This window comes from Camelus ferus, chromosome 14 (assembly GCF_009834535.1).
Source record: "Camelus ferus isolate YT-003-E chromosome 14, BCGSAC_Cfer_1.0, whole genome shotgun sequence".
In the NCBI taxonomy this organism is placed as follows: Eukaryota; Metazoa; Chordata; class Mammalia; order Artiodactyla; family Camelidae; genus Camelus; species Camelus ferus.
This window is the reverse complement of record NC_045709.1, coordinates 22639274-22666806: the sequence shown is the minus strand read 5'-3', so window position 1 is coordinate 22666806 and position 27533 is coordinate 22639274. Positions and strand designations below refer to the sequence as shown.

The following is a 27533-nucleotide window of genomic DNA, read 5'->3' as shown; positions in this document are numbered from 1 at the left end:
AAAATTCACAGTCAAATCAACAGAGTGAAAAGGCAGCCAATGAAACGGGGGAACATATTTGCAAACCATATATCTGATTAAGGGATTAATCTCCAAAATACATTTTTAAACTCCGACAATTTAATCCCAAAACAAAACCAAAAAAAAACCCCTAATTTTAAAATAATCCAAAGAAGACAAAACAAATGACCAAAAAGTATGTGAAAAGATGCAAATCAAAGCAACAAGACAGCACCTCACACCTTTCAGACGGTTATTATCAAACAGACGAGAGTGAAGCGCTGGCGAGGACGTGAGAGATGGGAGCCCTCCCCACTGCACGGGGTTAACAAGCCCACTGCACACCTAAAAGTCTGTGAAGAGGGTCGATCTCATGCTATGTGTTTCTTTAACACAATTTTTAAAAACTTTAAGATATTTGCTAAACTGTACTACTAAAAACTAAAATAATTGAACTATGTATATCAAAGTGCCCTGTGTGCTCTGGGAAGGGTAGCAATAGTTACTGCAATGCCTGCATTTTTATATATTAGTCTTTTATCTTTTATGGAAGAATTTTTCATCTTGATAAATACAACAGAGTTTATTAAAAATCTGGAAAATGTTTAACTACGTTATATTTTATAGGTAAGGGAACTGAGGCTCAGACGAGGGACATAAATTTCCCAAGAACATGCAGCCCGTGACAGGCTCGAAACACAAGTCTTCTGGGTCCAAAATTCTGAAAATTGATAAAGTAAGAGTCCAGATCTTTAGAGAAACAGCCTTCTGACAGAAGTTTTGTTTTCTGACCTCTGCACATGACTGATTCTTTACTACCACGAGAGCTGGGACCAACCCTCCCTTCATCACTAGCAAGAGGGTACCTCCCCTGTTGGTCTGATTGACAGTTTCTCAGCACAGATCCCTCCTCTTCCTCCCCCTCTCCATCGCGTGGTGGATGCACCCCCCACCCCCACCCCAACAAGCCATCTTGCATAAACGCAACCAGGGCCAGTCTGGCCGGGGCGGGAAGTTGTTGGCTGATCAGAGCAGGAGCACCTGCTGCCGTCCTGGCTCATGGGCCCTAAATTAGGGCGGTCGGAACCTCGCTCAGGGGACGTCGGGAGGATGTTCCAACTGGATGCACCCGGGAAAAGCATCCGCTGGTAACAGGTGAGCATCGCACCTCCCAACTGGAGGTGACATCTCACTGAGAGACCACGGCTCTCTCACAACGGGCTGTGACGGCATCGCTAACAACACGGCTGAAATCCTGCTGCTTCACGGACCTCTGCAGCTAGTGAGCAACATACACATTTCCGTCTAGAAAGAATTCAGTTTTATTCCAGATTTGGAGCATTCAAAAATCTCCAGCAGAAAAAAAAAAAAAACAATCAGTACTCCACATAAGCACATTTAGTCTATTCTCATGATTTTTAAAAGAATATCAAAATTGCCAATTTGGTACAGGGGACAACCAGATAGATGGCAATTTTATTTCAAGAATTTTACTTCAAGAGGGTCAACACGTCCATGTGACTCTTCAGTTTGTTCTATCGATCTGAATCCAGGAAACACTGAAAAATATTTTTAAATGTATCATCTAAATAACTGCCCAGTGATTTGATATTCAAGTGATTTGACTCTAAGAATGCACAGGAGTGTCTCGGGGCAAGAACTGCCAACGCCAGGGCATCAGAGGGGCTTCCCCTCCTTCCTCTTAAGGACTGATGTCAGGGAACTAATGCTCAAGAAATACGACTCTACAGTTGCTTACGGGGCACAATCCTAGAGCTTCCATGAAAAGGCACCTCGTACCTCGGCACTGCGACGGGCCAGGTCTCACGGGGCTCAGGTCACGTCGAGAGGGGCAAGCATGTTATGAGAAATCCAAACACAGAACGTGAAGCCGAAATATAAATTCAGGCAATGTCTTCTTGCCTTGGCACAGTGACCCTGCATGGTGATTTCACTCTTGTTTCCAGTGCACACCGCCGAATCCACGCACGATGCCTGATGTTTCTAAAAATGCAATGAAATCAAATTATTGCTAAGTATTAGAGACCGTGAACCGAAACCCATCATTCTCTGCTGGAAAGGAAAACGTTCACCTTCGGCGGAGTCACACGGGCAAACGGGAAGCAGGATTCATGTGTCTCACTCTCCTTCGTGAACAAAACCCCAGCTGCACAAAGAGGTGTCGGAAATCTTAACAAAAACATTATCCACAGCGAAATGAGGGTGTGGTCGTACTCCACAGCACAAGTCAGGAGAGCACTGGCCAGCTTCGCACTCTTCAGATGAGACAGACAGACAAAAGTCCTATGGTCAACGTCCAAGGCCTCTCCTGTGAGCTGCTTCTGCAGAACCGGGCAGAAGGGAAGGCCTAGGGCTCTCTGGGCAGAACTAATTGCAGAGAGAAAAGAAAGACAGGGACTTTTTTTGGGGGGGGGGGGGGGGTCTTGTCACATTTCCTTTGTTTTGTTTCATAAACCTTCCGAGCTAGGACTTCCATACTGCAGACTGGCCCAGTCTAAGAGTTACAAGAACGCCACGATCACAGCATCGCTAGGCTGCCGGCTCACAGCAGACCCAAGGGAGGCGAGGACGGCACAGAGCAGCTAGGAAGGGGCTTTAGTAATCCCAGCGAGGCCAACAGGAACTCTGCGGTAGCAGGAGAGACGGAGAGGGGGCTGGCGGTGGAACCAGTTAGATCTGCTGACAGATGGGATGTGGGAGAGAGAAACAGTGAGGTTCAAGGACGACGCCAGGGTTTTGCTGATGGCATGGTCCTGGTTTCTGTGTGTGTGTCTGCTTGTTTGTTTGTCTGAGTGGCTACAATGATGGAGTTACCACCAACTGAAAGGAGGAAGGATTCAGAGGGAACAACAGACGGCCCAATGCGTGGGTGCCATCTCACTCCATCTCACCAATTCAATCAACACAATGTATCGAGTGTCAGTTTCAAATGTGTGGCGTGTCAGTTTCATGGGACGCTCGGTGCGAGATGTCAGAGGTGGGGAAAGAAACACATGCTGCCCTTACACTCGAGGAGCTCACAGTCTAGGGGAGACAGACGTGTAAAACCATGTTTCAAGAAATGAGAGGTGAATCTGCCACCCCACAGAACATGACCGAACAGAACCACTCCCCGGCCCTGTTCTATAACGTTAAGGGAAAAGTTAAAGTGCCCTCCTCCTGAGCAAGGTCCAGACAGCTGAGCCCTGAGGAGGGGCAGCGTTAACATCACTCCCCACCCGAAGCAGGGGCACGACTGACTTTATATGAAGAGGGCTGAGTTGACAGAGTAGCTCTACTTTTCTATTTTCAAATTTTCCCTTTATCTTGAGGCACCAACTGTGAGAACCCAGGAGGAAAGAAAAAGATCTAGGGGGAAACCAATTTAGAATAAATTGGAGTCCTTCTGAACACATCAATTTGACCAATTGGAGGAAAAGGGTAGAGCATAAAACTCAAACAGCGTGTTATCACTCTGAATGCCTTGTCGGTTCCGGAATCCTTCCTTGAGGTGCTAAGAATTTAGACTCCAGGAGCGCATGAGAAACAGGATCACATGTCTTGTTCTGAATCACCTAATTACAGTATAAACACGTGGGGCAACGGCTGAGGGATGATTAGGAGGACGGGTGACCTCAAGCCGGGAAGGGTCCTGTGGTTTAGTGTGTTCTTCCCGGCAGTGCAGAGCCACCAGCATTTTGAACAGCCCATAGCCTCAAACCCAAGCTATTTTAAAACAACATTTTCTCAAATACTGTAGAAACCTTTAGAGAGCTGAGCCATTGGAAAAACTACAGAACAACGCAGTTCTGAAACATCTCGGAGGACAGACTCTAGCCCCGGGAGGACAGACTCTAGCCCCGGGAGGCGCTTGGAGAAGCCGCACTGTTACCAGCTGCAGCCCCACGAATCCAAGGAGAACTGAATCCAGTACCAGGCGTTAATGAAGGCACGGGAAGGAGCCTGGCTTGCTGTCCCTGACCATTCCTGTACAAAGAGTGTTCTATTTTCCTTTGTTTTAGCGAATTTGATTTTTGCTTTGTCTCCGACCAGATGAAAGCTTTCAGGGAGCGGGGGCTCTGGACTGCTTAACACATAACGTGTAAGCATTCACAACTCACAAGACCTCTCCGGGATGGGCCTGCTGCTGCAGGAACGGGAAGTGAACACAGGAGAGCGGGCAGAGCTCTCCCTGCACTTCCAGCCTCGCTCAGTCACGTGAGGAGCCCTCGGCCCCCCAGGACGGCCTTTGCGGGCGGCGGTGGCGTGGGCGGAACATCCGGTGAGGCCGTGAGTTTCACGCTGAGTTTCACCGGAACCGCAAAGCGGACGCCCAAGGTCCAAGCACGCTGCCTTACCTCCCAGCCTTCTGCAAGCAGGCTGCTTACAAAAACGGGAGAAAATGAAAGTAAAGAAAAGCAGGTTTCCAAACAAATTCCACGGCTCTATTAGATTTCGGAACACATAAAAGTCATTTTTAAAGGGAGAAAATCTAATTGTGATATCTGGGCTTATTTTATTTACTCTAAAAATCTCATTTCAGAAAAGCTTGTAAAGAGCAAAGAATAAAAGCCTTAATAAAATACCACAAAATGACATGAGCTAAAGAAAAATAAGAGTGGGCTGTGAAATGACAGAGAAGGAGGCCGAAGGCGAGGTCTGCCCTGCGTCTCTGCTAGTGCACAAGCAGCTCTTAGCAGAAAAGGGGCCGATTCACGTCCAGCGTGTAGGACGGCCTAGGTCACTCTGCAACCAAGGTTTGATGGCTGTCAGAGACAGAGACAGAGCTAGACCCCGAAGAACGTGGCACCTGCCCTTGAGAGCCACACGTTTCACTCCCCAAAGCTAACATCATCCCACACCAGCCAAGGAGGCAGCGGACGCGGCCTCTCCCACGGCAGGGTAGTCTGAGCCCACAGTCTGGGTGGGGCTCCCTCCGAGTTTGTTGTTGTCACGAGGCTCGTTGTGTCACCAGCCTCTCAGCCTCACTCACACGAGCCACACCCCCTCACCCGCGAGAAGCCACGTCGCGTGGCTCTCAATGCCCGTCGCCCTGGGGCTCTCCTCAACTTCCTCCCACGCCCTGGTTACTCACGGCACGTGTCCTCTTCCTTTTCATCTCCCCAAACCCCAAATGTCGCAGGGACCGAGGCCCACCTCTCTGCAACCACACCCCATCATTTATGCACCTCATCCAGCGTCACAGCTTCAATCCGAGCTTCTGTTTCTGTCTCCAGCCTGGAGCCTCTCTCCTCCGCTCCTGGTGTATCTATCTGCTCATGAGACACCAGCTTTGATCTCTTAAAGGGACTCAAATTTAGCAAGTCCACAGCCAGACTCCTCATCTTCCCCCTTAAACCTGCTTTTCCAGCCATCTCCTCCACATCAGTCCACACGAACATCACTTACCCTTTGTCTGGGGCAAAAGGTGAAGTTCTCTCAAACGTGGCGCGTTTTCTCTCACTTCACATCCAACCCATCACCAGGCACGTGGCCTCTGGCCCTGTGTCCTCCCACCTGCACTATCGCTGTCCGCCTCCTCCCTGCCACTGCGATCCACCCAGGGAGGGGCATGCCCGCAGACGTCTGTGTCTCAGGGCTCGGAGGCCGGACGTCCGAGGTCCAGGTGCCCGCAGGTCTGGTTCATCCTGCCGCCTCGCTCCTGCCTTGCAGATGGACTGCCTCCTCTCGGTGCCCTCCCATGGCCCTTCCCCCTTTCCTCGCACCCCTACCATCCGGTCTCTTCTTCTGACAGGGACACCAGCGAGATGGATGAGGGCTCCACCCTCGTGATCTCACAGAACTCTGATGACCTTCTTAATGGCCAGGTCCTTCAGAACAGTCCCACTGAGCGTGAGAGCTTCAATACACGAATGTGGGGAGGTCCTGAGCCAGGCTGTAAGGGCATCAGGGCCATGGTTTTCCCCCTCACTCAGCAGACAAGCCAGCATCTTTCCAGCAGCAGGTGCAACCGGACCTGGTGTGACCACCCCGTGCCCACGTCAAGCACACTGGCCTCTGTGCCCCTCCGGGAACTAACAGGCCCTCTCCTGTACCTGCTGCTCTCCCTGCCTGTCATACGGGTCCCAGGTCTCCGCTGAAACGCCAGCTCTCCATCAGACCTGCCTGATGCACAGCCCCCACCGCTGGTGCCCCCTGCACAGCACCACCCTCTGCCGCTTCACTTTCCATCAAGCACCTGTCACCATATCCCCCAATGCTGACATGACACATGCCTGACATATTTACGGGGATCTGTCTGGCACTGAGCTTCATGGCAGCCGAAGTCTTTGTTTTATTCATCGCTGTTCTCCCTCGCCTTGAACAGGGGCACACACTGTCCTGTCAAGGTGGCAGGAATTCAAGACTGTTTCCAAGGGCGTGCTGCGGGCAGCAATTACGAACTATTTCTAGAACTTACTTGGTCTTGGCCAGTAAGTGACTTCCACCTTCCCCTACTCAGCAATGAACTTGTGCTGGTCTGGGGGTCTCACTCCGCACGGCCGGTCTGGGGGTCTCACACCGCACGGCCGGTCTGGGGGTCTCACTCCAGATCACTAGCACGTCTTGTGTCCGTGCTTGGATACTGAGAGCATGCTGAAATCAGCACGTGCAGAGCCATAAACTCAGCCTTCAGGGCTCCTCTAGGAAAGCCCTCGGTTTATTGAGGTGTTAACATAAACAATACGGCAAAGACTCAGAAGGTTTAGATTAAAGAAGAGAACATTTACTGAGCACCAGGCACTTCACAAGCAACGTCGTCGTGGGCTCCTTACAACAACCTGTGTCACCACTGTCGTCGGTGTCAAGTCCATCAATCTGTCTCCTCCCCCACGAGAGCCTCTACTTTTCGTTTAATACAACAAAATCTGTGGGGGTTTTTCCCTCCGGAGTGTCCAGAGTTAATTTAGAGCTCTTAAAATTTTTATATGTTGTATTTTTTATTTACTAACCAAAAATAGACTCACGGACATAGAAAATAAACTATGGTTACGAAAGGGGAAGGAGCATGGGATAAATTAGGGGCGTAGAATAAATTAGGAGCTTGAGATTAAAGGAGACATATTATTATATACAAAATGGATAAACAACAGGACCTACCATGGAGCACAGGGAACTATACTCAATTTCCTGTAATACCAGACGATGGAAAAGAATCTGAATAAATATATGTGTGTATATATGTGTACCAGAATCACTTTGCTGTACACCTGAAACTAACATTATAAGTCAACTACACTTAAATATAAAAAAATGTTTAAAGAATTTTATTTAACAAGAAGCTTATCTGGTCCAGTGAGCTAGCAGGGCTGTCTGCTGCCTGGACACCTGTGTCTGTTCCCACGCGTGTACCTTGGACACAGCCGATCTCAGAAGCTCGGTACCAACAGGATCCTGGAGGGAAGGGCAGGCACGTCCTCAACAATCCTCCAAACACAGCAGGACGCGGTCAGTAAGAGGGCGGCCCTTGGGTGAGCGCGGCAGGACGCGGTCAGTAAGAGGGCGGCCCCGAGTGCAAAGCCCAGCCTCCTGCTCACTAGCTGTACGTCTCGGGAAAGGCGCTTCGTCTCTCTGTAAAATGGGAAGGATGCTGGTGCTGACAATGCCCGCACTCACAGGTGTCACGAGGATTAAGATGAAACAATGGAGCTGACTTAGAACTGCGCCCACAGCCCATCAGAGCGTCCGTAGATGGACCTGACTGATCTGCAACTTGCTTTTCTCACTTGTACACACACATCACAGATTTTTTTCTCCTGACGATGAACATTTCGTTGATTTCCAATCTTTTACTTTGATAAACAATGCCAAGCCAAACATCCACGGACATGTTTGCCCAGGCTGAGGTGAAAATTAGCCTGGGCTGCACACGCAGGCCAGGACTTGGGAAGTGCTCAGCTGCCGCCTGTCCGGACGCTGCAGAACTGCCGTCTAGCGTGCCTGCCAGCTCCTGTCGGGCCCGCAGCGGGGACACTCTCCCCAGCGTCTGCAGCGCCAGGCTTGGCTGGTGTGACCGCCTGACGTGGGCGACACCCCACCAGCAGATACTCCAGTCTCACCTCCCTGACTGCGAGGGTGGAATCTCCTCATTTTGCTGGCCTTTCGGATTTCTCTTCCTGCCAGTTGCTTATTCTCCATCGTTTCTGCTGCATTTTATTGCTCAAGGAACTCACAAAGCCAACTTTGATTTGAGGGGAGGAAAAACAGAGCCCAGCTCTAAGCAGACAGAACATCCCAACCACGGAGAGAGGAGGGCGGGCCCGACGCAGGCGTCTCCCGCCCTCCACCACCTGCCGGGCCCGTCCACGGCTGAGCTGTGCCTCTTTGCAAGGGCTTCAGTTAATTTTACAGGAGTTATCTATGGCTCCCACATAATAATTTTGGGGGATTTCTGCACCACAAACGTCACGTCCCAGTGTGCGGCTGGTCCCTTCGCACTTAGTGTCTTCCCCTCGCAGATTTCCGTGTTAACGTAGTCAAGTGTATCGCCGCGGCCTCATGAGCTGTGATTTTCGTGTCTCTTTTAAGAAAATCTGCACACTCCAAACGCCATTCCTTCAAACGCTTTCAATTTTAGTATCTGCATTTGGGTCACAAACCATTTGGTACTTATTTTAGTACATAGTTTGAGGTGAGAATAGAATCTATTTTAACCAGTTTTCATGTAACAAGCCAATTGCTCCAGCTCTGCTGAAGAGTCTAAATTTCTTTCTCTATTTGTGATGTCCTCCTGCCATACAGTAAGTTTCCTTGTATTTCTGGGCCTATGTATGGCCTTTCCAACTATAACACAACACTATTTTAACAACTGTGGCTTTTGAATAAGCCGAAATACTTGGTTTGATCCACCTTCATTTTTTTCCTCTTCAACTTTTCTTGACTATTAATGGATCTTTGTTTTATCATTCAAATTATTATGTTTGTCATGTTCCTCCGTTTAGTATCTTGATCATTATTGCATCAAATTTTAAAACTCAATTACATTGTATGCAACACCAACAAAAATCTCAGCAGGTATTTTTCATTTTTTTCTTAGAAATTGACAAGCTGGTTCTAAAATTAATATGAAACCGTCGAGTGTGTAGAAATCTGGTGTATCCGAAGCAGTCTTTGAAAAGAATTTAGTTGAAGGATTTACACTGTTTGATTTCAAGACTTACTATAAAGCTGCAGGAATCAGATTCTGTGATATGGGCATAAAGACTGAACAACTGACCACTGGAACAGGAAGGAGCCAGAAGTAAGCCCACACCTGCACTGACGTCTGATCACCACAGTCAGAAAGCGACGCGACAGCGGGGAGAGCCTTCCCCACGGGAACCGCCGGGACCACTGGACACGCACGTGGGGCACGGGCCACGGCCCCCACCTCGGGCCTGACACAAGCATGGCTCGGCGTGGACTGTACGCCTGCATCCAAATGCTAAAACCACGAGGCTTCCAGAAGAAAACGTAACGGAGGATCTTCATGACTTACAGGCAAGGAGAGGGCTATTTAACAGGATGCAGAAGTTTACAGCTGTAAAAGAAAAACATTAATAACACTATCAAAATGAAAACGCTACTCACAAACTCATAAAGAGATACCATTAAAAACAAGTAAGCAAACTGCCTGCTGAAAGGGACTAGCTGTTCACCTGACGAAGACTGGGCACAGGGGACTCCTCCGCCTCGATGACAGAGGCGGTCTAACAAAATACGTGCAAAAGATCTGAAGAGACATTTCACAAAGCACCATATGTGAGTGGCAAATAAGCACATTAAAAATTGCCAAGTATGATTAGTCATCAGAGAAATGCACATTAGACTATAACAAAATACAGCTACACACGCATTAGGATTAGAAAGACTGGCACCGCTAAGCGCTGGTGAGGGTCGGGGGCTCAGAGCCCTGGGCGTCACGGGCAGGAGGGTAAAACGGTGAGCCTCTCTGCAGAAGTGAAAGGGGGTGTCTTACAAAACGAAGCACACACCCACCCTCTGACTATCAAGTCTACTTCCAGGTATGCGCCCAAGAGAAAGGAGAGTATGTGTCCCCAGAGGGAAACATTTATAACTGCTTTATGCATAAGAGCCAAAAACTGGAAACAGGCCAGTGTCCCTCAACAGAATGGAAAACCAAGCTGTGTCGCAGTGAAAAATGCCATTCAGTGATAAAAAAGAACAAACTGCTGAGACACGTCACGCCACGAAGGAATCGCGAACACCCTGTGCTGAGTGAAAGGAGCCTTCTGCAGGCAGCGGACGCTGGGCGAGTCCATTTCCGTGAAGCTCCAAAACAGGCAAATCCAATCTGCAACAGAGAAACTCTGAGCTGCGGCTGCCCGTGAGGGGTAAGGCCAGAGGGCACTTCCTGAGGTGGGGGTCGTGGTCCCCGTCTGAGCAGAGCTCTGAGTTCCCCAGGTGTGCGCGCTGCCAAAGCTCACAGAATGACAGTCCGCGGAAGGCCCGACCCGGAGGCCTCCCGCGACCCAAAGCAGCCGACGTGCATGGTGAGTACCAGCCTCTGCCTTCCCGGGAAAAGTCATCTTCCTGAGACAGGAGTTTCACTTGTTGGGGAAACTTCCCCTAAAGGTAACACGGGGCCCGGGGATCTACGTAACACTACCAGGGGTCAACACAGGGCAGGTGGGACGCAGCTCTGAAATGGAACAAATCTGGACCCGGCCATGCCCCAGGTGGGTGATGTGACAGAAGTCACTCATCTTGCTGAAACTTCCTCGTTCACAGCTTGGGATAATAATGCCCAGTCTGAGCACTTCCTGTGAGAATCAGAACAAACCGATGCTGTGTGTTTCAGTCCTGTGTTCGTAACTGGAGTCTGGTTTTATGCAGGGGCTCAAGTCCAGCTCAAACTTCAGTGTAGGACCAACACAACAACTTAATTTTATGTAGGAAGTGAAACCCCTGCCCCAGCCCCAGGGTCCAGTCCCACAGCGATAACCCAGGGACCACCCAACACCAAGCTTTGGGTCCCTCTCTCTGTCTGGCAGTTGAAGATTTCCTATTTTTTCATTCAGAACTTTTTGGGCTCTTTTTTTCCCTCTTGGCTGTGTGTTTTGAAAATGTTTATACCTCCTGCAGCATCTCTGTGTATTGGCAGGGGGACAACACTAGGGAAGGCCATTCCTCATTACGGTTGCACTTGAACGTTCCTAAGTCTGGTTTCCTCTCCACAGACGGTCCTGGTGACGCTAATAATACTTAGCATCTCCCACAAAGGTTGATGAGAAGATTAAGTGAACCAAGCATGCAAAGCACGGGTGTGTACAGCCTCCATTCTGGCGCCCAGCCCAGTGCCCAGTCAGCCTCCAAGGAAAAGAACATAGTCAGAGGACTTACGTGGGTCCCCACCAAGGCAACGGGCAAGAAAAAGAAACAAGAGCTCATAAACTCTGGAAAGAAAGAAGTACAGCCATCCTTATCTTCAGACCGTAAGATTGTACATAGAGATAATCCAGGAACTGAAGACAACGTATTAGACGCAACAAGCGAGGTGAGCGAGGTGGCTGGATGTAAGATTAGTGTGAGAACAGCTGCACACCCACACGCCAGCAACAACTAGGTAAGCGTCTGGTTTTCGAAAACACTGTAATTTATAACAAATACCTAGGAATAAATCTAACAAGAATCAAGCAAGACCTACACAGAGAAGCATATGAAACACCTTGGGAGAAAGAAAAGACTTAAGTAACAGACAGAGCCCGTGTTCCTGAGTTGGAGAACCTCGTACTTATGAAGTCAGCTTTTCCCAAAATGAACTATAAACGTAGTTCAATCCCAACCAAAATCTCATCAGGTGGGTGTGTGCAGGTGCCTGTGTAGAAACAGAAATGTAGAAGTCAATTCTGAAAATGAGCGAAGTTGGAGGACTTAAAGTTCCAGCCTTAAAGACCTATGGGCAAGCGACGGTCATTGAGACAGACCAGCGCGATCAAACAGGAAGCCGGGAACAGACGCGACCTTCGCAGCCTCCTGGTCACCACAGCGGTGCCGGGCGCCCTGCAGGGGGAAAGGCTGCTCTTGGCAACGGCGCGATGGGTTAACTAGGTATCTATACAGAAAAAAGTGCCCCGTATGTACTTCACACCGTACGTAAAAATCGCAGATGGAACGCAGATTTAAAGACGTTAAAAAAATACAGCTCTGGGAGATGTTGCAGGGGAGCGCGGCATGGTGCTGGCCAGGCAAAGATTGCTTCAACAGGACACAAATGCGTAACTGTAAAGAAAAGTTAGTTCCCCAGAATTAAGAACTTTTATTCACCAAAATTCACTACCAAGAGAGTAAAAAGACAAAAAAACAAACAAACCCAGAGACTATTTGCAAAACATAATCCGTTCAAGGGGATCTTACTCAGAGTAGGTGTAGATGTAATTCCTAAAATTCAAAGGCAAAGAGATGTAATCTAATTTACCAACAGGGGAAAGCCTCCAACAACCACTCCACAAGGAATAGTTCACAAAACCTTTAGTGATTAAGCAAAAACAAATTAAAACCAAAATGAGATTCTATTATATGCCCACCAGAGTGGCTAAATAAATACAATATAACCAAAACTAAGTGCTGGTAAGGATGTGGACTAATTCAGACCTCTCATATGCTCCTGGTGAGGCTGTAAGTTGGCAAAACTGTTTTGGAAAACACGCAATGCCCCCGTGACCCAGCAAAGACACCTGCCTAACTGAGGCGCAGGTGCACGTGCGCCCAGAGACACGGCGGAGCGTTCACGGCACCAGTGACAAAGGCAAATGAACCGACGGGACCGCTGCAACTCTGCGCAGCAAAGGAAACAACAAAACACAGTGAAAAGCTGCCCGTGGAAAGGGAGAAAGCACTGGCAGCTTATTTACCTGATAAAGGGCCAATGTCTAGAAAATACAAGGAACTCAACCAAAGACACACGCAACCTGACGTAAACATGGGCTGAGGGCTTTAGGAGACATTTCCCCACAGACGGTACGTAAATGGAGGGAGGGCAGAGCTCAGGGGTGGAGCGCATGCCTGGCCTGCACAGGGTCCTGGGTTCAACCCCCAGCCCTCCATTAAAATAAATAAACAAGTCTAATTACCATTCCTCTCAAAAAATCAAACAAAAAAAGTAATCAAGTGAACAAAGAACACCCCCCCAAAAAATATATAAATGGCCAACAAGCATATGAAAAGATAGTTGGCATCACTCATCCCTGGAGAAACGCAAGTCAAAATCACAGTGAGCCATCGACTCTTACCCATTAAAACAGCCACTGTCAAAAACAAAACAAAACAAAACAGCAACCGTGTTGGCGAGGATGTGGAGGAACTGGAACAGTTATGCACTGTTGGCAGGAATGTAAAATGGAGCAACCACTAGGGAGGTTCCTCAAAAAATGAAACTAGACTTACCATACGACCCAACATTTGGGAATGTACGCAAAAGAACTGACAGCAGGATGTCCAAGGGATATTTGCACTCCTCTGTCTGTGGCAGCATCATTTACAGCAGGCAAGAGGTGGGAGCCACCCAAATGTCCATCAGTCGATGAGTGGATAAAGAAAATGTGGTCTATGCACACAATGGGATATTACCCAGCCTTAAAAACAGAAGGAAATTTGGACACGATACGACGTGCGTGAACCTGGAGGACATTGTGCTAAATGAAATAGACCAGTCTCAAAAAAAAAAGACAAATAATGTGTGATTCCACTTATACAAGGGACCTCAAGCAGTCAACTCACAGAAACAGGAAACACAGCTGCGGTCCCCAGGCACCGGGGGAGGAGCACTGTTGCTCGATCATGTTCCGTCTTGGAAGGTGAAACATTCTGCAGCTCCTTTGCACAATATTCACGTGAGGGTAGTTAACACGCCTGAACTGGACGCTTAAAAATGGTGAGGATGGCAAATTCTATCATGTGCTTTCTGTCATAAGTTTTAAAAAATAACAAATTTTAAAAAGGAATAAGAGAAAACACAGGCTACGTATAAAGAAATTACAGTCTGAAGTCACATTCATCATCAGCAGTACAGGGCGGCAGAAAAGAGAACAGATTCATAATTCCCAGGGGAGACGGCACCTAACTTAGCGTCGTCAGCCTCAGATAAGTTATTCTTCGAGAGTGAAGGCCACGAAGAGACATTTTCAGACACATCACATACAGAGAGAATTTACCATTCACAGAGCTTTCTGCCAAGAACAGAAGAAGGAGGTTCTGCAGCAAGAAGTGAATGGAACCAAAACTTACCAGTATAGGTAAGGGGGAAAAAGAGAAGCAATGCAATTGCATACAGCTTTCTTTGAAATGGATTTAACAAACAGAAAAGGCTACTGGCAAGGATACAGGATGGAATAACAGAACTGTAACTTTATACAACAGCCACTGCATTAACCACGTCTTTTGTGTTCTGCTTTGACACCCTGACACCCGGGGCCTTGCTGGCCCTGCGGGGACTGCACCGTCCAGGGTCACCAATTTCTAGAGAGAGTAAATGACTCCCCGGGAACCCGGCTTCCAAGCGCAAGCCAACCAAGCAGAGCCACATCCGCGCTGGACGTCAGTGGGGACTGGACAGCTAACAGCAGCACTCAATGAAGAGCATCAGAACCACAGTGAGGCGTCATCTCACGTCCACAAGGACGGCCACCATCCAAACAGAAATAGAAAACGACGGGTGTTGGCGAGGACGTGGAGAAACTGGAGCCCATGTGCGCCCACCCCAACCTCGTGATCCCACTAAACTGAAGTTCCCACACCAGACTCTCTGAAATGTAAAGCAGACCCAGTGGGGAAAGTGTGAGGGTGAAACTGGAAAAGAAGGGCCTGGACCCCTTAAGCCCCCTAAGTAGGCTGGTCGGAGCAGGGTGACCTGCATCAGGACGGGATGCCAGCACCGAATGTGACACTGACCGCTCCCCCTAAGATGCTGTGTTCGTCGCTGTTGGCGCCCCGTCCTTCATCACTCTGACTAAGGAGAAAGTTATAGGGTCCAAGTTAGGTGTCGGAACATCCGTACTGTTCCTTCAGCTTAGCCAACAAGACCGAGCTGAGTGACAGCAGCCTGCTTCATAGCCGAGTTCCCATGAACAGCACAAAATTATCTCTGCAACACCCAGCACTTCAAATCTAGCAGACTCAGCCGGAAAATCCGAGTCTACTCAATATGCTTCTCACTTTACTTTTTCTCAGTGCATGAAATCCTAACAATATTCTTCTAAAAACTCCTCATGGGAAATCTGACACCTCAAGTCCTTAAGCTCCAAAGTGACCATTTAACTCCGTGTTAAGAACTTTCCTGGGTCTTTCTCTTTGTTTTTCCCCTCCAGGCTGGCACAATTTTTGATATGTAGTAAGTGCTACTTAACCATGTGTTTCACTGTATTTAATTGAAGATATAACAGTCAAGACTTAAAAGTTGATAAAAGCTGATGAAGGAATTTTTGTGAACCACTCAAGCCGAAGCCAATGGAGTCACAGGAACACTATAAAGCACCGGCTTTCTTCCGTCTAAAAACGCCTTATGATTCTGTCACTGATTATTCCAAAGCACTTGAAATGATTTTTTTTCCCCAAACCAACAAACAAAACAAGGGTAAAATTTTAAAAGACAAATCAGGAATTTGAGGAAATTCAGAATTTTCTCATCATTAAAGTTAATGAACCCGTGTGACCGCCATTTTAATATGAAATTATGATGTTATTCTTGAGATCTGCTCATGACTATTCATATGCAGGCAGTTTCAGGCTCACTGGATTTGCACGGCGCATACTGCACAAAGTGACAGTTTGAAACCCCAGAGCCAAGAAACCTTGTGACTTGTAACTGAAGTTAATTTACATCAGAAATTCACAGATACATAAACCTGTAATAGACGTTTTTATCTACAAAGGCTGCAGTTGCAATAAGGAGGGCAGCTACCTCTTTGCTACCATGTCGAGTTCTAGTTTCTGAGAGAGCTCACTCCCTAATGCTTTTACACATCCCTGCAGGGTCTGGGGCCTCACGTCCATCCCAGTGCCATAAGCTATTTGACTTCCTAAATTTCTTGCACAGTCCAGGTGCTGCAAGGCCTTTAATACATTTTTTAAAACATTACTAGGACACAAGGTGTCTGAAAGAGAGCCTGACACAGTGACTGTGCGGTTATTTTATTCCTGGAAGCTTCTGAGAATCTTACAACGGTTACAGGCACTGCCAAGACAAGTGCACGCTGACACAAAATCCCGCTTACAGTTTCAGGGCCTTCAAAGAATATGGAAGCCCAGTTCTCAGACCCCAGATTAAGAATCCCCAGGGAGTCAGTCCCCTCACTGGGAACCGAAGCCCTTTGCTGTCTGAGCTGAATGCTTCTTTCCTACGCTCCACTCCAACTCAAAAGAGGTGGAAACGAAACCCAGGATTACAATTCAGTTACAGTTCCTATTAGATACGGAATAAAGCCTAAACAAGACAGGAATTAGAAGCGTAACAACTCTAGCAGGACATATTCAGTGATAGAAATAACCAAAACAAATGATCAAAAGTCCCACCCTAAGCATGAGCGGCCAAAGTAAGGCCTACAAAGTGGGCACAGATCAGCAGTATAAGGTGATGGGAGACGGAGGGGAAGAAGGCAGATGAAGGGTTAACACTGCTTAATCTATTCAATTAAGTGAAAATGTGAAGATGACGTAAGAGTCCGTCCTGAAGTAATTATCAGCCTACAATGAAAAAGAACATGAAAAGGAATATATGTACGTGTATGACTGAGTTACCGTGCTGTCCACCAGAAATCAACACAACATTGTAAACCAACTATTCTGCAAAAAAATTAATATAAAAATAAAGTAATTATAAAAGGAACACATTTAGCTCAACATTTTTTTAAAAAACCTGTAGGAGATGGATCATGCCAGGACAGACGCCTCTGTTCAGAGAAGGAGGGGTACGTGCTGGGTGGACGCTGTGTGCCCTCCGCTCTCCCAGCCTGGGAGGTGGCTGGAAGCAAGATGTCTGGAGACAGAAGCCATTCTGCACAAGAAAGGGAAGTATTTGGAATCCTGAACAGAGGGAAATCCGGGCGAGGGAAGGACAGAGGTGGGAAAAGAGGCGGTGTGCGGGGTGCCAGGAAGTGGCAGGACTGAGCTCTGGAGGGTCTCTCTCCCCCAGAGCCCCCCAGTGCTGAGACTGTCCTAAAACTCAGAACGTTTAGTGTGAGTGAACACTGAATGAACGCGACACTTCCTCCAGGGTGATGGAGGGGCCAAATCAAAGCTTTAATTCTAAGAAAACTCTTTCTGACAATAGAATATATTTCCAAAGAAGATTATAGAATCTTCTCTGGAAATGTTAAGGCTAAATTAGTTATCTAAAAGATTGGAATAATGTGGTGTATAAAACCAACTGAAGTTGTCAAAATCTGCTAAATACCTCCTTTAGTATCTTTGAAACTGTTTCTTAAGATTCTATGATTTGCGTTCTTCAATAGCCTTCATGTTTTAAAATATCAGATGCCATTAGAAAACAAGGATTTTAGGTACTGAATGTAAATGTATCTGTAAAATTCACTCATGCACATGGATTTCATTAAGTTCAGTGAAGCAAATAAAATCTGTTGTTATGAAAAGGACCTTTGACAGCTCATAATTATACAAAAATAAATGCATCAGTTGAAGAGAGGAACAAAATTAAGATGTCAGCCACTGATGGATCTCGTAACTAAAATTTTTAAGCCCTTTAGGACTCAGTAACTTTGCCCCATTTTGTGTGGTTATATGAAAATGGTAACAATTAATTTTGCAGCAACTTGACAGTAATTATTTAAGTCTTAATACATCATGAAAGTTAATTTTTAGAAATGATAGACTAAAATATATTATATTAAGAGCTACTTAATTAAACCATGAAAGACTAAGACGGCCACTGCTGCGAGAATTCAATTTAATTCAAGACCCGGACTGAATTTATGGACTAGAAGTAAGCGGCTGGCTCTGACACTTATTGGTAAGGATGACAATACGAAAACCAGAACCAGCTCCCAGTGAAGGAGCTGGTCAAGGGCATCCCTGCGGCGGCTCAGCCAGGTTCTTTTTGGTAAATGCTGGTAGCTGACAGGAGCCAGGGTACGAGCGCTGCAGGCGTCACTCAAAAGCTAGTCTCAGATCAAAATCCGTCACATGAAGACATTCACCACAAAACAGGCAAAAAATAGTTCTTTAGCCAGTTCCGTAAGTTACGTGACGTCCACAGCATCCTTCACAAACGGTTCACTCAAGGGAACAATGTTCTCCTGACAAACATACCTCAATGACCAAATTCTCGCTTCAGAACTACGTTAACCGTGCTTTCACCGACAGGCACCAAATCCCTTCCAAATCGGTGTCTGAACATGGGACCACTCAGAAATCCAATTCAAAGCTCCACTCCAAGGCTACGTGGCTCCCCCACGCTTAGGTGCATTCATACAGTGACATATTTATCTTGAAAATTTTTATAGCCAGTCCGTATATCTTAGACACAAAAAATTTCACCAGTAAACACCAGCTCTAAAACCCATTTTGCTTATTAATAAGCCACAATTTTCCCCAATAGAAACCCATTTCTAACAACCATTCTGCTAATGTACGGACTGAATATAGACATAGTTGAAACACCCCGTTGTAGCTGCTTCCTGAAGGAAGGCAGACAGTGAACGGGACAGGCGAGACCTCTCTAAACAAACGTTGTTTTACATGTGACGTTGGAATCGTGAAACTGATTGATCTGTTTAGTTAAATTAGAAAGAAAAACAGAATAACCTGCCAAGCCGGCCACACCTGGGGTAGAGCTTCCACCTTCTAGTGGTAGCTGGGTGTATGCAGAGTTCCAGATCTATTGGCCACACTTATCTGGAATAAAGCTTGTGTGTGCAGCTCGGGGGGGTCGGGTTGAGAATGCTGGGGGCCAGCCTCTCCCAGGGAGAAATGGATGCCGTGGCCTGGGAACTGGAGGAGAGGCAGGCCGTCTTCCTGGCCATGCCCACACTGAGCTGGGACGGCAGAGAATTTATGTCGTGGCCCAAATATCCAGATTGTCGCTCACCAAGATTCTTACTAAGATTTGGTAGATTTTCATGAATTAATGTTTCTCCATTTGCTGTATGTCCTTAGGACAATTTCCAGAGACTTTAAATGGCAGTTTTTAAAATAATTTTCACCACTTTTGATTGTTTCATTGGGGAGAGGGCCTGCAAAGGTCCTCACATCACCATGCCAACACTTTTCCTCCTTATATGTACTTTTATCTTTCATTTTAAGATTTCTATTTGTGTTTTACAATGTAAGTAATACATTAAATTTCTGCATATAAGATACTCATAAATACATATAAGGTGCAGATAAAAATACATGTACTGTGTTGCTCAAAATATTCCTTGCTGATAAGGCGCTCAACCAAAACCATTTGCAGAGTTCAGAACTTCACACAGCCCTGGTTTTTGCCATATTTCACTTTGGATACATTTAGCTTTTCTATCAAGGAAATCATGGCAAGTGCTCTGGGTCCTTGACGCTTCCACCATCCCTGCAGGAAACTACCGTCAGTTCTTTCCTTCTAAGCCAGCGAAAGAGGAGTGCTGGCTCTGGGATCATGTTAGTTTTGGCAAATAGAATACATTAATGACGTTAAAATTAGTAGACACAAACATAAAAACAGCCACCTTTACTGGCTAGCACGGACATTTTTAGAGCAACAATTCACAATTCTTTTCACTATGCTGCCTATGAAATATGTAAAAAATGAATACATCCTTAATATGTCCCAACCTACATCTTATTTATCCTTGTGAGACTAAATTTTTTTTAAATAGTAGTCACAATCACCTATGAGGCAGAGAACAATTAATGAACATTTTCATCGGACTTTTCTGGGAAATTGGCTTTTGATTTCCACCTTTGAAAAATTCTGCTTTCAAAAAATGTAATCTAAGAGTTGGAAACATACCTGCTTGGCAACTACCCACTTTGTTACCTGAAAAAACATTTTTAAATACCCCAGCATCCTTGTTTCCATTTAGTTCCAAATATTTAGCATCTCTTCATTTAAAAATGCGCACAACACACCAGAATCAGCCTTTCAGGAACGTGGCACTTTACCTCCTCAGGGCGTTCATCCGACATCCCTGGAGACACACGGCTCCCCGGACCCAGAATTGCGGAAACCGGCGTGGCTGACGGGGCGCGAGCGCGGGTGGCGAGCAGACCCAGCGCTGACACACGGAAGCGCCGACGGGAAGGCTGGAAGCTCTGCGGCCGAGATGAGCGAGCCTCCCAGGCTGCGAAAGAGCAACGAAGTCAGAGCGCAGCGGCCTCCTGAAAGCCGCGGACGGCGCTGCCGGGGGCCCCGCCGCGCGGCGTCCGAGCGCAGCCGCAGAGGCTGGGGGCCCGGCCAGGGGACAGCGCGGGGCCCGCGGAGGGCCGGGTCCCCAGCGGGGACGGCCGGCGGCGCGCGGAGGGGCGGGCAGGCGCTCCTACCTTGCCGGACGGGGGCCGCGGCGGGAACTCCGGGAACGCCCCACCGGAGCGCCGGGCAGACGCGCGGGACCGGGGCCGGATGGAAGGCACCCCCGCGGGCGGCAGGGGAGCCGGGCGGGAGCCGGGGCCCGCCCGACGTGCCCGGCACGGCGACGCGCAGGGGCGCGGGGGTCTGCAGGGCGCGCGGGCGGGGCGGGCGCGCGAACGCGCGCGTCGGGCGGTGGGGGCGGGACCCGGCGGCGGCCCTGGGCGCTCGGCCGAGGTCAGCGACCCCCGTCTGCGCCGGCGCCGCGTCCCGGGCGCCCCGAGCCCGCGCGAGGATGTGGGTGCCCGCGGCCGGGGGTGCCGTGCCCCCGCCCGGGAGCAGAGGAGCCGCCGCGGTCGCCGAGAAGGGAGGGCGGAGCCGCACCCCGCGCGGTCCGGGGAGAAGCCGGAGGTCGCCTTCCGCCCGGGATGGAGGGAGACGCGGGGCCTGGCGGCGCCCCCTGACCCCAGCAGGCCGGGCAGGTAAGGTGGCTGCGCCCTCGGCTCCGCAGACAGCCGGGCCCTCCTGCTCTCCCCGCCCCTGCACCGGGCCCCCGGCCCCTCGACCCCGCCAGGGCCCCCGGCCCCGCGCGCCCCGCTCCCGCTCCTCCCGCGTGTGCGTCCAAGGCGCTCAGGGAAGCCGCGGAGGGCGGTGTAGACGGTCCGCCTGTCTGTGCCCGGACTTAACTTTAGGGGAGTGAGTTGTGTCCTTGAAATGGTGTTGCGGTCCTGGTCCGTCCTCTGTGGTTGGGCGAGAGCGCCGTCGGGGGCTAACCTGGGCCTCCTCGAGGGGAGCAGAGCCCCGAGGTTACAGGGTCTCACACCCTCTTCACCCGGGCCGCGACCTCTTCCTCGCCGGTCACACCCACACTCCCCGAAGCACCCATGGTTGGTGTGTACAGATCTGCAAGTTGTCGCTTGGTTAAATCGGGATTAATTAGGAAGTTGATAATAGCCATTCCTGGAAGGTTGATGTTCATGAGTGTGGGGACAGCCACTCACAGTTTTCCTGTGAAACAGCTGCTCCGCAGGTGAGACCTGCTGTGTCCGAGTAGACGGTCCAGCGATCGCACTCTGTGCACACCCGGTCCTTTGTGTTCATGATGTGGGGTGTCCCTTAAAGCAGGTAAATGTGTACAAAACAATGGAATCGTAGTTTTTTTTAAAAGCAAGCTTTAATAATTTTAATATAACATGTTAATCTATAAATAATATGTATTAAAATAACAATATAATAAACTTTTCTTGTACTTTTCCTTTTTTAATAAGCAGACTATTTTAAAACTATGAAAAATAAATTTTACAATAGTATTCAAAAATATGCTTATGTTGATCTCTTAGTTTTTGGTGATGGAATATTTTACTGGAAGGTTCAGTGTGTCTGGTACTAAAACTTCGTGGTGAAAATGTGTTTCCAGATCAAGGGATTGTGAAGTGGCATCCCCTCCACGTGTATAAAACGTCCTGCAGGGAACTTTGAAGGCTGTGGAATAGTCGTGTTTTCAAGTATGTTACTTTCTCTGAATCCTGTGTTTTCATTTTCAATGTTTGCTATGTTTGCTAGTGCTGAATCAGACATTAAACACAAGATGCAGAAGGTACTACACATAGATCGTTAACACAGGTAATACACTTACACTCGCAGGATTACAAGTGTGAGAAGGTGTTCGTACGACACTTGCAATCGAGGAGGTGGTGTTTCTTTAATCTCAGGAAAAATGTAGTGTTGAACATATATATATACATATGTATGTATCACTGAATGACCATGCTGTACATCAGAAATTAACACAACATTGTAAACCGATTATACTACAATTTAAAAAAATGAAAAAAATCCATTCAATGAATTAAATTCATTAGAACTACATAGCAGGCTATAAAAGAAATAAGCGAACTTTCACATTTAGCCAATAATTTGTTTGCTTTTTCTAAACTATGAAGACGCCTCTCCCAGAGAGAATGGGGATAATAAAACTCATTTCATTTTTAAAGAGGCATTTCTTTTCCGTGGCTAGATCATATTTAAAATATAACTATATATATATATATATGTACTATTAGGTTTTAGTCAGCATCATTTCATTATCTTGGTTATGACTGTTTTACTGTGTCAGCCCCTTGTGTAGTGGTTAGTTGCTAAGACTGCGCCCTGGAAGAGCTCTCGTACTGTGGGTGACACACGCAGCTATCCACGGATATAGTTATAGTTAAGCAAAAAAAGGTATTTTTCTTTCTTTCTCTAGAATTGTATTCTTAGAAAGGGACTTATGTGGAAATGCTCATTGTAGCATAACAACCCAGACATTTACCTTCCTAGGCTTACGAGATGGTGCTCTGTGATTTTTAAATCAACGCCAATTTCACCGTCTTCTTAGTTAAGTCCGTGTGAAGCAAACTCAGCTGGTTGTGTGCCATCGGTGGTACTAGCACACTGTCACCTGTATAGACAGCCGTCGGGTGAAGTATATTTGCATATAAATTTCTGAACAAGACATCTCCTAAACCAGGAAACTAACTGCATGTAACAGCTTGTGTTTTTAGCATGTCATCCTGTTGCACGTGAGAGAGGGATCTGTACTGGAATTAGGAGGCAGCCAGCGGGAGAAGGAGGGATTTTGTAAATAGATGCTTCCTAACTATGTTAAGCTCATGGACCCTCTGAAAGTCCGAGGATGTTACAGGTGTGCCGTCCAGAGAAACGGCCTGTACCTGCTTTGGACTCAATTTCAAGAGATGAGAGCCCTCTAAGCCCAGTCTTGGACCCCGACCAAGACCACCGGTGTTAGACCCTCAGCATGTCCGTGGGCTTGGGTGCTTCATATACAAAACCTTGGCTCATTCCATTATAGCAAAATTTAATGAGATTAATAATGACATTAGGAATAAAACAATGAAGACTTAATAGGAAAAGTAACACGAGCCAGGTACTAATTTATAAAAATGTGCTTATTATTTTTGTCTGGTAGACGTTAATATTTGTTGCTAAACTCTGTTTTCAGAAAAAGATATCTGAATGAGAAAAGGAAGAATTTTTAAAGCTGAAAAAGTTCATTAAGATCCTATTGCATTGAGACAAAGGCCGAGGGAACAAACAGACGTGAGAGAGCAGGGCTGTGTGCAAGTCAGGTTGTGTGCAAGTCAGGTTCTCAGGAGGAGCGTCGATCTGAACGCTTTCTGTGGGTTGTGCCATGACTGAGGTGATCTTCGCTCCGAAGGCGAGCTAGGCACAGACAGATGTTTGAGTTGCAGGCGCCCCTGCGGGTGAAGGACTGGCTGCGTTTCTGTCCCACCCTCTCCTGCCAGGCCAGGCTCTCCTGACCAGTGGCCCCTCTTGGTGGCCGCGGTTTCCTCCTCTGCATCCTTCTCCTGCAAGATTCTTGACCCAGTCTGTGTGTTTATAATCCCCCTTAATCCACACCGACTTTGGGTAAATATCCAGTCAGTTATTCTCCTTCTCGGACGTGCACCTAAACCCTCCCTCTGTCTTCCAGCACTTGCCCTGAACAGCGCTGTGCTCATCGCATTGACTGAGCATCCCTCTGTAAGCCGGGCCCTGCAGGGACTCCATCCCACCCCACTTCACAGGCGCCCTGTGACTGGGGCCCCGCTTTACACAGGAGGAGCCTGGCCCAGAGAGGCTGTCGTCGGCCAGGGTGGCTGCCGGGCAGAGCTGAGCGGTAACCCTGGCCTGACGCCAAGCCACGCCTCCCGCCACAGCCCAGAGCCCGGAAGCTTCCCCAGTGAGCCCGCATCTCACGCTGCTTGTGGACCCCAAACAGCTCAAAGGACCAGTCTGTAGACTAGGGCCAGCAGGTCCTTGAATCGAGGGAAAGGAGGCCAGCACTGAAGGTTGAAGTTAAGTCAGTATGAAAAATAAGCACCGCTAACCTTTCTGCCCTGAAAACTGCAGTGAATCTATCTTTGGAAACCCGTAGACTCCTCCTTCTGTGTCTTCCTCCTCGAATTAGATATTTTTCTTTGACCTTTTAGTAAATCAGGTAAATACAGGAGACTGCTGAAATCATACCTCATTAACACTGTGTTCTGTTAGCAAGTCTCGAGACGGGTTAAGCATAGAGGTGATTTAGCCCACGGTGCTGCCTTTTCATGAAAGATTTCAGTTGGATTAACTCGTGTCCTAACCAAAGGACAAATCTCTCACCTCCCACAGCATCATGTTTTACTCCCCATTTTTGCCTTTCTTCCTTTTTTCCTTTCCCGTCCTTTCTGAATGGGTCTGAGACCAGTTTTTCTGTGAATTTCGTAGGGGTGAGGGGTGTGGTTACAGAGCACATGTTTGTTGTAAATTTGGGCAAACTCACATCCACCCTGGTGCAGGCTCGCAGTGGGCGCAGGCTCTGACCTGGCTGTCCTTCCGTCCACAGCCTGGGGAGGCGGGGGCCTCCGTATTTCCTTCCACGGTGGACGCTTTGGCTGTGCTCTGGCCAGAGGCCAGCTGTCCTGGTTGGGCCCCGAGATTCAGGCTGGGCCTCTGGGCCCGTGAGTGGGTCCCTGTGAAACTTCTCTGGCTCTGACTTCCATCCTTGTTTCTCGCCCTTGAGAGTTTTCCACTCTTCCCTACAAGTTTGACTACATATTTGTAGAGTATTCCGTCTTATGCAGCATTTCAGTGCTTTTGCGGTGGAAATGGTGCTCTCATGTCTTCTCAGCCCGTTACACTGGAAGTCCACTCTCCGTGTGATGTAGTTCATTGTTTGTGGAGAACAGTTTCCATGTAACTATTTTAAAGACAATAGACAATTTTCTTTATTGTGAAATAAAGAAAAAAATTAAGTCACACTTTATATTCTGGCAAGATTTACAAAGGAATTTCATGACATTCATTATCTAAATTTAAATAAACTAAATTTTAACCATACTTCTGGAATTTTACAACGAGCAATACTGTTAAGTAATGTGTTAAGTAGCATTAAACAGCTGTATAATAAAGATCATTCCTGTCTGTTTATGCTGACTGTGTAATCTGTGGATCGTTTAGGCTTCATTTGCCCTGAGAGCCGGCCTCTCACTGCTGTGACACTGACCTCTTCTGGGTGATTCTCGCAATGCCATCCTGCTTGTGTGTATGAGCTCTGTTTTTTTTTTAATGTCACTGTGCACTGTGGAATTGTGTCACATAAAGCAGAGTGCGGCATCACTGTTCATAGTCTAATTAGCTGAGGGCTCGCTGTTCGCAGGTGCTGAGCAGGAAAGTCGTGGTCCAGTAGAGAGAAGAGGTGCATAAACCGATGGAGGCGACGTAAACACAAGTCACTAGAATAAGCTTAAAAATGCACATAGAGTCGGAAAATACATGTGTACATGGCTGTGTATTTATAACTGAGCCACTTCGCTATACACCTGACTAACGTTGTAAATCAACCACACTTCAATAAAAAATAAAATTGCAAAAAAATTCATATGGAAAGCGGATGGGGACATGTGCACAGGCTTTTAGAAGTTAAGTGGTAGTTCTCCAGCAGAAGATGGGAAGGGGCTCTAGTCAGAGGTGCAGCCGGGCACCCAGCAGCGCTGTGACCCCTGCGGCTTCTCATGGAACCCACAGGAAAGGGACAGGCGGGACGGGCAGGGCCAGGCCGTACAGCTGTGCGCGTGTCCAGACCCGGGGACCGCGCGTCCTGACGGCCCGCCGAAGGGCTTGAGGCAGGGCAGTGGGAGGGACAGAAGCCCCTGTTCTGGGCATTTCTCTGGCCCTCTGGGAGTGGAAGGTAGGGCACAGCTGGACCTGGAAGCTGGGAGTAAGGGTGGTACCACTGGCTGCAGCGACAAGCCAGGCCCGATGGAGGGGAGGGAGAGGGAGACAGTGCCGGGGGCACTGGGGGCTGAGGGACCGGAGGGCAGGGGTCTGTTCCCACATCTGTCTTCCCTGACTTTGTGGAGGATGGAGTCACATTCCAAGGAAGGAAGGCCGGACGAAAGAGCAGGTCCGGGGAGGCGGGGGAGTGCCCGCTGGTTTGGGCAGATGCTGTCCCGGGCGCTCACGGCTGCAGGTGGCGTGTGGAGCCCCAGGAGCTGCTGAAAGCGGGACTGCAGTTTATCCACCAACTCCAGCTGGGCCCTGGGTGCGGCCTTATTCATTTCACTGGGACATTTACCCCCTCGCTCTTCAAGGCAGCTCCTTCAGACTTCCCTGTTCTTTCCAAACCTTGAATGATCCCGTCTCAGAGTCTCTTCCGTCCTTGCCCTCAGCAGCTCCAGCCTTGAGCGGACTGCTTTACATCTCATGGAGGGTTACACTAGCTTTTCCTAAGGCTCCTACAGCTTTAAAATGTTATGATTCTGCTGAAAACAGATGAGATGTGTGCATGAGTTACTGAATTAGAGCCACATTGGGAACTTTGAGGATCTTGTTCCGATAATCTCAACCATCCTATAAAATCGGAAGACTTTTTTTCTCGAAGTCATCCTCCAGCAGGACTAAAAGCAGAGGTTAAATCATCGGTGAATGTGGCTGGAACTCAACAGCCCCCAACACTGGAAAGTTCATCGCTATAAAGCCAGTTTACGGGTTGATGAAAGGTCCCTCAGTAAGTGACCTTTAAGTGTGACAGTTCAAAGACTATTGAGTTAGAAGTTCCAAATTTTGACTTTCCAGACACACAATGATACAAAAATACATCTCATATCATCACTGTTAAACATAGTAGATACTTTTGTTGAGAACTGGAATTTTACGTGTAACTGAATTGCCAGGAGAGGAACGATAGTAACGTGTGGAGAATTCGTGAAAGATTTTTAAATGCCTTATAAATAAAATGTACGAGCAGTTGAAGCCGTGTCAGCTTTTCCTTTAAGGCCTGCAGCTGTTGGTGTAAGAAGCATCAAATTTCAAAAGAAGTTAGAGCATGAATAAATAGAATAAGAGAGAAAGTCTCTCAAGAAGAAAATAAAGTCAAAATTAAGCGTATGGATGAGTATTACACTGCTTCCGGCCGTCAAGGCTTAGGGCCAAAATATGAATTTCAAGTATATAATTTAGTCGGTTTTAATTCATGCTGCAAACCAGGTTCTGTAAA

At 47.8% G+C, this 27533-nt stretch overlaps 1 protein-coding gene across 1 annotated transcript in view; it reads right to left on the bottom strand.

Annotated features, from left to right (window-relative positions):
- LOC106728650 (protein PRRC2A) overlaps positions 1-21380 on the bottom strand; it is a 141724-nt gene extending 120344 nt beyond the window's left edge. The window contains exons 1-3 of the mRNA XM_032496808.1: positions 21318-21380; positions 20470-21234; positions 20092-20270 (exon numbers count right to left, since the gene is read on the bottom strand). Coding sequence (XP_032352699.1) covers positions 20092-20270; positions 20470-21234; positions 21318-21380 — 1007 coding nt within the window. The remainder of the gene's footprint in view (positions 1-20091; positions 20271-20469; positions 21235-21317) is intronic.
- Positions 21381-27533: the final 6153 nt, after the last annotated feature.